Source organism: Misgurnus anguillicaudatus, chromosome 1 (assembly GCF_027580225.2).
Source record: "Misgurnus anguillicaudatus chromosome 1, ASM2758022v2, whole genome shotgun sequence".
NCBI classification, from domain to species: Eukaryota; Metazoa; Chordata; class Actinopteri; order Cypriniformes; family Cobitidae; genus Misgurnus; species Misgurnus anguillicaudatus.
This window is the reverse complement of record NC_073337.2, coordinates 13,063,955-13,072,961: the sequence shown is the minus strand read 5'-3', so window position 1 is coordinate 13,072,961 and position 9,007 is coordinate 13,063,955. Positions and strand designations below refer to the sequence as shown.

General features: G+C 35.2%; 1 protein-coding gene and 1 long non-coding RNA gene across 2 annotated transcripts in view; one reads left to right on the top strand and one right to left on the bottom strand.

Moving 5' to 3' along the window:
• Positions 1-2,420: 2,420 nt before the first annotated feature.
• Positions 2,421-9,007, top strand: part of LOC141363697 (protein mono-ADP-ribosyltransferase PARP11-like) — a 54,684-nt gene continuing 48,097 nt past the window's right edge. Inside the window, exons 1-3 of the mRNA XM_073866661.1 lie at positions 2,421-2,542; positions 2,642-2,756; positions 2,851-2,926. Coding sequence (XP_073722762.1) covers positions 2,423-2,542; positions 2,642-2,756; positions 2,851-2,926 — 311 coding nt within the window. The 5' untranslated portion in view covers positions 2,421-2,422. The remainder of the gene's footprint in view (positions 2,543-2,641; positions 2,757-2,850; positions 2,927-9,007) is intronic.
• LOC129439398 (uncharacterized) lies at positions 4,654-6,524 on the bottom strand. The gene is made up of 2 exons (XR_008642800.2): positions 6,119-6,524; positions 4,654-4,837 (listed from the first exon to the last, which is right to left on the bottom strand). It is a non-coding gene; the product is annotated as an uncharacterized lncRNA (long non-coding RNA).

The following is a 9,007-nucleotide window of genomic DNA, read 5'->3' as shown; positions in this document are numbered from 1 at the left end:
ATGTGTAACACAAAAATTTAAGTTACCAGGTGAACTTAAATGTATCCAAAAATAAAATGAAAAAACATAAGTAATGCTAACTACTATAACAATTGCATCAAAATTAAGTAAATCTAGCATAACATTTTAAGTAACTATAGAGCCACGTGATTTCCCATGATGCCTTTTCAGCCAAAAATTATGACATCTGTTGTAGCCATTTTGTGAAGCACATGCCCTGTAAAAAATCCAACTTTAAAAAGGGTTCTTTTAACAAAAAACAAAGTTTTTCTTGTTGAAGGGGATCAATTCATTAATTTGTGTTCACTGAATGAAATAAGGATAATCATCCTGTTAACAAATTTCATTTGTTGACTGGAGTTTTAAGTTTTTGTCCAATTTGTTTACCCAACTTGCCAAACTGAGTAATCTGAACAAGCAATTAAAAAAAAAACAATGGTCTGAATAGTTCCCAGCAATCATTGCGACATGTTCACTTCTTTGGTTAATATTTATTAAAAAAGATTACCGTTTTAATGTTTGCTGGCTTTATTTATGTTGATATGTTGTTAATGTTAGTTATATGTTGTATTTAGAGTTATTTTGAAAAAATTATGTTTGTTCATTGTTACCATGATTGAGAAGTGTGTGCTCAGTGTAGAGGGCAACACAGTGGGTTACGCGCATCATTATTTCCTCACAGCAAAAGGTCTCTGATTCAAGAAAGAGCTAAAGTCAGACAAAGACTTTGTTCAGGAGACCTTTCTGTGTACACTCCCACAGTCCAAAACATGCAGGTTAGCTGAATTGGGTATACAAATTTCTCCAACTTCACTCTAAAAAATGATGTGTTGGATTTACCTAAAATATATATGCACCTTTTTTGCATCACACTTTTTAAGTAATCCCAACTTGGAATAATTTTACTTAAAATAAACAAGAAAATATGTGTTATATGAACTTACATTTTTAAGTAAAGAAGATTGATGAACTCAAATATTTAAGTACATAAAACACAGGTTTTCTTGTTAATTTTAAGTAAAACTATCAAAGTTGGGAATACATAATTTTTTTTAGTGTTAGCCTACCCAAAAAACAAAAAACGTTGCATTGAACGAAAAACTTTATGTTACGAACCTGTAAACATAACAGTTTTAAAAAGGTTAAAATTAAAAAGTTTCAACTTCAAAAAATTAACTTATTTAGCATATATTTAAAGTATACGTTTGGCCAGAGAATTTTTTTTTTGCCGTATGGGTTTTCATGAAATTATAAAAACACTGTTTAAACACTGCCATTGTCATACTGGTTTCACATTTGGCCCGACAGGTGTCATTATAGCTATTCATAACATTTTTAATGGAAAACAAACTCAGAAGGAGATTAAATGTTTTTGACCAGAGGATGGTGGAGATCGTTTCGGGTCATGTTCGTCTTTATAGGCGGCAAGTGCATCAATTATACCATTGAACGCGGGTTAATGCGTTAAGACTGCAATATTACATACCTTATAGAGAATAGGCTGCTATGTAGCCTACAGGCAAGTAGACGATCCCAGCATATAAAAGTTTCGCGTTAAGTGTTAATAATAAAACATAAAGACAATGATGTATTATGCGGCACAGCCATAAGGCATTAAGATATAAAAAAAAAATTAAAAATATTAAAAAAAGATATTAAAAAAAATCTGTGCAAACCTTAAAAAAAAGCATACTATTTACAGGTAAGCAGATGAGACCAGAATATAAAAACCAATGAGTTTAAATACTTTTTGGTGTTTAGTGTTTTAGTGTTCATCACATTATTTTTCATCATCTTACAGGTTATAAAGTCCATTGTAGTACATAAATAACAATAAACTGATGCTTGGTTATAGTAGATTTATCATTTTTATCATGTTTACAGGAGACGTAGCATCCATCAAAAATGCTCATGTTGCTTAAGGTGATTTTGTCATAAAAGTTCGGAAACAGCAGACAGGATTTGATATAGCTTAAAACAGTCTAACCTTCTTCAGTCCACCATTCCACACTTTAAAAGTAACTTACTTAATAGCAGCAAGCAATAAAACATCTATGTTTTCACAAAGCTTCATGCCACTAAGCTTCCATGCATCGTGGTGACACCACACCCTTCAAGCATATATAAGATATGACGCACGCATGAACACTGTTCCCAGCCATATGTTTGTTGTGCCTGAATGACTGGTTTTGCTTGTTAAGAGTGAATACTAAATAGCATTTAAGTTTCTTTTTCTCGTTAATACCAGCATGCACGAAACTGCATAACCATGTCAAGTGACGTTTCCACAAGTGAATTATCAGGAAGGTTAACAGGGAACTATCAGTCTGTGCTTTTAATGATGCCATACATTTCAAGTTGATTACACTTAAAATGTTGTAATTTATTTGTATTTTTATTATTTGGCATGATATATTATGTCATGATGTTAGCTGCCTTGGCTGGATCAAAAGTGGAGGATGAGGTGGAGTATATGGACACATCTGATACACCATGGTACTGGTTTTACAAGACAGAGTCCGGTGTCTGGCACAGAGTTGAGGTGCTGTATTATTTATTTCATTGCTCCAATTAATGTTTTTTATTCTTTCATTGCTTTCCTCTCCTTTACTTCTCTTTATTTATTCATTTATGATTTTAGGATGAGGCAGTTATTTTTATGTCCAGTGCTGAATTAGAGAGATATTACATTAGACACCCATATGGGGTTGTAAACATAACCACTGCAGGAGGGCCATTTAAGATCGATTTTGCAAGTAAGCAAAGTATAATGCTGTAAATTAACCAAATATAGTTCTTAGTATTTATTGTACATATATGAAATTGCATTGAAAATGTTTTTCGTTCTAGACAAAATTCAGGTCAACTTAACAACTGGGCAAACAAGGCAGCTTAAACGCTCTTGTTTGACTAACAGTAGCTTCAGGTGAGATATTTTTAAACTTTAATCAGTTAAAGGCGGAGTCCATGATGTTTGAAAGCCAATGTTGATATTTGAAATCACCTAAACAAACACGCCCCTACCCCAATAGAATCTGGACCTTCTGTTGATAGACCCGCCCCACACATACGCAACCCGGCATTTGATTTGATTTGATTTGATTGGTATAAGTGTGTTTTGGTAGTCGGCCCGTCTCCTTTTCCAATGCGTTTTTCAAACATCGTGGACTCCGCCTTTAAGAAAAAAGTAAAGTGGCAAGAAAAAGTATGTAAACCTTTTGGAATTTCGTAGTTTCTCTTTTTTAGGTCATTGGGTTTACGTTCACAAACATTTTTTTTTCAAAAGCACTATGAGGTTTTTTGGTTGTTCTCAATAAAGACATGAAAGATCTGAATTTTTGTGTAATTATTTTTGGACACTATGGGCCCTATTTTAACGATCTAAGTGCATTGTCTAAAGCGTACAACACAACGTCTAAATGGGCGTGTCCGAATCCATTTTTGCTAATTTAACAACGGAAAAAATGGTTTGTGCGTCGAGCGCATGGTCGAAAAGGGTAGGTCCTATTTTTTTAATAAGTAATGGGAGTATTTTGGGCGTAACGTGCAATAAACCAATAAGAGTCTCAGCTCTCAGCCCCTTTAAAAGCTTGTTCCGCCTGGCGCTATGTCTGATCCCTATTTAGATGACGGACTTTGTAAACTGAAAGGCAGGGGCGGATTTAGTGATTTGTGGGCCCAAGGCAAAACCATGTGTGTCGGGGCCCTATGCACCCTTTACTGTATTTTTCTATCTGTTCATCATCACTAGCTCCATCTCTTTTTTTCTCGAGGTTACCTAAGTTTCAGCCCCCAATGAGGTTGAGATTAATATATAAAGTATACACTGTCAGAAATAAAGGTACAAAACTGTACCTTTTCTGTCACTTGGGCTGTACCCTTTCAAAAAGTACAGCTTTGCACATAGGGATTTCATTTTACTACCTCAGATGTACATACTGGGACCAAAGAGAGCTGTATTCCTGTACATACATATACATACATACAGTATTGTTTGAATACTATGATTGGATTTTATATTAACCACAGTACTACATGGTAAAAAGATGTGTACATTTATGTACTTTTTTATTTTACTTTGTGTACTGAATTTCTTTAATATATTTTCATTTAATGCCACATTACATCCACAATATATTTTAAATTAAAATACTTTGTTTTCAAATGAATATAATACGATGAGAAGAAACATAACATGTTTTTTAAATGATGCAATCATAGGTGTTAAGAACTGGACATAATATAAACAAGGGGTGAAATTTGGCTTTATACAGTGGATAGTAAAGCGTCATGTATTGCTTCTGCATTACATTATGAAAGTAGTTTTTATATTAATGAACTATACAGATGTCATCTATCAGTCAATGTACACATCTTGTATTTGACGTTCGCTAGTGAAATATGGAAGGGCAAAGCCAATGAATGGTACCGTTTTCATATGAGATTTAAATGAGACTATTATATAAACTGTAGAACCTGTATTATTTGCGGAGCATACTCACCGGCACACTATCAGTCAGTGCCGGCCTGAGCCTCTTGGGGGCCCTAAGCAGAATGTGTTTGGGGGCCCCCCTCCCACCCCGCGGACACAAATGTCACGCTCTAATGGTACATTATAAATGAATACAGTGAGGTTAAATAATGAAAAAAATCTATACTTAAATAAAATACTTTATTCTTCAATGTGTCATGTCATATTAACAGGCTATGGAATGTTAACATTGGCCAGCAAGAAAAACCTCATCTGCTGCATCATCAGCTGTGGAGGCACTGACACTTGATGAAACATCAGGGGCGGGTAGAGTTGGTTGTGCTCCAAAGTACTTCAACAGTGTTCCTGAAAAAAATAGCATTGGATAAGTGCATAGTTGATCGAGCAGAATGAGTTTATTTTGCTAATTTTTCATTACTTACACAACAAGCAATAAATAAATAAATATGAGGATAGCACTGTTACATCACTACCCACCATATAAATAAGATTGAAGTCTATTTTCATCACAGAAATCTTCCTACCCAACATGGTATTGGTATATATTCTCATAAAGTCCAATACCATCTCTTACCAAAGATCTTAGACAGAGAGCGCATGTGCTTTGCCTATGAAGCTGGAACGTTATCGATGTTGGAACGTTCACTTCAACACATACAGCAATGCTAGCTAGGGGTGTGATGGATCACAAAACTCACGGTTCGGATCACATTATGGTTTTTGAGGCACAGATCTGATCATTTTTCGGATCAGCAGAATAAGGGGTTGGAAAAACTAATAAAAAATGAGGAAATTACTTACAAACATTTATAAAAAGAACAAAGTTGCACATTAAATAAGGGCTAAAATTAGCATTAGGTACAGAAATCAAATCAAATGAATCATAACACTTTATTGTATGAATTAAATATAATTATTCTTTTTTAGAGCTACAGAAGTGATTTTCTCTTTGTCTTGGAAGGTTTGATTAACATTAATGACACAGATTTAAGTAGGTTAATTAAGGTTACTGTCTCTTTAAGAGAAGCACGGGACCTGGTTTCTGCCTAATCTATACATAAACCGCCCAAAGACATAAACAAATGTTTTTATTGGAAAAGAGTACTGTGGAGATCACTTTGTTTGTATGTGCCCTGTCAAGAACAGAAAGATTTTATGTTCGTCTCTCCATGTGTGCCCTACTAAGTGCACTTATACGCGGCGCGCTCACACAGACGGAAATACAGACGGCGGAGCATAAAAACGTTATGTTATTCTCAGTGCTCTATTCCTCAAATGTATGTTAATGGACTACAGTATGACACAAAATAGCGTAACTCTCTCTAAAGTTTAAAAATCAAGTGTTAGTGTTCTGATCTCTGAAGGGAGCTGGGCTGGACAATTTAAACCGCATGGGCATGCAGAATACTGCTCACTTTAGCGCCTTTTTGCGGGATAAATTTTTTAAAATCACTTGAAATGTTAACTTTTGCAAGCCTTTGAAACACGTGCAAATGATAAACTTTCGCTATTTGAGCGCATGCGAGCCGAACCGTGGGTCGATCACGGTCACGGATTAACGTCGATCTGTCACACCACTAACACAAATTAAACATAACGTTACTGTATATAATCATGCAAACATACCTTTATCTTGCTCTTTTTTTCCTCATCCTCGGTCCTTTTCTTTGTTCTCTTTTCGGCCCCAGAGGGATATATCCTTTTTTGTGACATGTCAAATGGCTCATCATTGTTTACAGTGAGTGACGACGTCGTGCACTTGCGCGCTGACGCGCAGGTGGCGCAGGTGTCTATGTTGCGCCTGACTAAAACGCTAGCACTGCAGACACATAGTTGTCTGCAAATCAAAATTTTCTTGTCTTTAATTATTCATTTATAAATTCGTATTCATTCATTCATCCATTTATATTACCTGTTTAAGTTATTTAATTGTATAAAAAATAAAAATTAAAAAACGATTGGGGCGGGGGCCCCCTGGTGGCCAGCGGGGCCCTAAGCAGCCGCTTGGTTCGCTTATGCCTCGGGCCGGCCCTGCTATCAGTGTCCGTGGCCGAGAGAGAGCGGTGTCTGACGGAAAGGAGGTTGCTGAGAGCAGCACAGACTGTGGCAGGGCCGCTGGAAGTCATTTTGAACAGGTGGTGCTGTGATTTTTTTTCCCAAAAACACCTATAAGCCTATAGGCCTATTTAAAATACATTTTAAAAATAAATACATTGAGTTTCACTACTTTATTGTCATATACATAATAATATTATTTAAACTTCACAATTTTCAATGTCCATGCGGACAAAATTATTTTACTTTCGTTTTTAAGTAAGGATCACAGGTCGATTAACAGTGGTAAAAGCTGGCTGAAACATTCTCACAGTAACATACCTAGTGCATTTTTATTTCGATCTTTTCACTAAACAGTACTATTACTGTATTTTTTTGAACTTATAAATAATTCATAAATTGAACAAAAATAATAATGGGTTTAGTTCGGATATTGTATACCTTTTATAAAGAAATACATGGTGTATAATTAAATTTTTAGAATATATTAGGCTTTATATAAGGTTTGTACTCTAAAAATACTTTATTTGTAACAAGAGATAAAGAATTTACGAACCTGCAGAGAGCAGAAGCGTTTCAGCACTCGGACAGCGCAGTGTTTTTTTTAAAGCATTGCTTAAAAAAAAATTCTCATCTCACCATATCCACAGGGACAGAGTCATTAGTCAGAGTCATTGCCCCCTCAGATCTGGGCTGGGTTTCCCGATAACGATTGAACTTAGCACTTAAGAGCGCTTTCTACGAGCTACTTAACGAACATTCGTTGTTCATTTACGTGCATTTCCCAAAGATGCACGTATAACGATCGCCCGCAGTTGGGTTTTAAGTGCTACTTACGAGTCGCTATCCATTTGTCAAGTGCTAAAATGTCACCAATAGAATGACTCGAATTTGTAGCAGAAGCTTGTTTAGGCTAATGATCTTCAGCCGATGTGCACTAATATTTTTAATAATATATTTTCATTATTGTTCAATGACTTTTTAAATGTTTTAATAATTTATTAAATATTCTTTTCTGTATTTAGTTAGGACTCGTCCCACTGCGAAATGCCTTTTGCGTTTCTATTATAGTTAAGATTATTATTATTATTATTTGTTGTTTATTATCTATGTTTATTTATTATTATGGATTATTGCATTGTACCGTGAATATTTATTTGGTTTCTTTAATTAGATGCCATTTCCCTTCAAAACAATGTTTAGATGAATTATAGCAGCAATCGTTATGAACCATTTATCAATTTGCTATACCAACTTTTACCAAAATACAAAAAACTTTTACCAACTTGTACAAAATACGTTTTCCTTCTCTATTAATTTATGTTTAGTCATTTAAATTTGATTTCTCATTTGAATTTTAAATATATTATATTATATATTTAATATAAAATAAACAAAGAAGAACCCAATAAATAAAATATAGCTGCAAGCAGCAATGGCGGGCCCTCGCACGTTTTTTTACCGCTACACGGTGCGTCCGAGAAAACGATGCACGGCGTGCAAGGGCATCAAGTGGGTAAAATATCAACTATTTAATGTTGTTTCTGAGCCATTTGGGGACTGTAGGTAAAAGAAACCCCACATTTTAGACAAACAGGGGCACTAGTGAGCCACTTAAGAGACACGCCTATGTCTGACCTTTTTGTCAACACTTAACAGCCGAAAACTCTGATGTGTGTGCCAAATTTAAAGTTCAACTAAGCACGCCAAGAGCCTTAAACATGCCTGAAATTAAAGTAAAGTTTGACGCATTGCCATGGGAACAGCGTTCGAGATGTCAAAAATTCCTTCGCAATTTATCATCTACAATGTCTCAGCATCATGTTGACCACTTCTGGTGTCAATCGCATGAATCCCATACGAGGAGTATTTAAAGGTTCACAGCATGTAACTGTCAGCCTTAAATATGTGTAAAAATGAAAGTAAAGTTTGATGCATTGCCATGGGAACAGCGTTCGAGATATCAAAAATCCCTTCGCAATTTATCATCTACAATGTCTATGCATCATGTTGACCACTTCTCGTGTAAATCGCATGAAAATCCTAGAAGGAGTATTTAAAAGTTAACTGTATGGAACTGAAAGGCTTAAATATGCCTTTAAAATGAAAGTAAAGTTTGACGCGTTGCCATGGGAACAGCGTTTGAGATATCAAAAATCCCTTCGCAATTTATCATCTACAATGTCTTTGCATCATGTTGACCACTTCTCGTGTAAATCGCATGAAAATCCTAGAAGGAGTATTTAAAAGTTAACTGTATGGAACTGAAAGGCTTAAATATGCCTTTAAAATGAAAGTAAAGTTTGACGCGTTGCCATGGGAACAGCGTTTGAGATATCAAAAATCCCTTCGCAATTTATCATCTACAATGTCTCGGCATCATGGTGACCACTTTTGGTGTCAATCGCATGAAAATCCTAGAAGGAGTATTTAAAAGAACATTGCATGGAACTTTCAAAA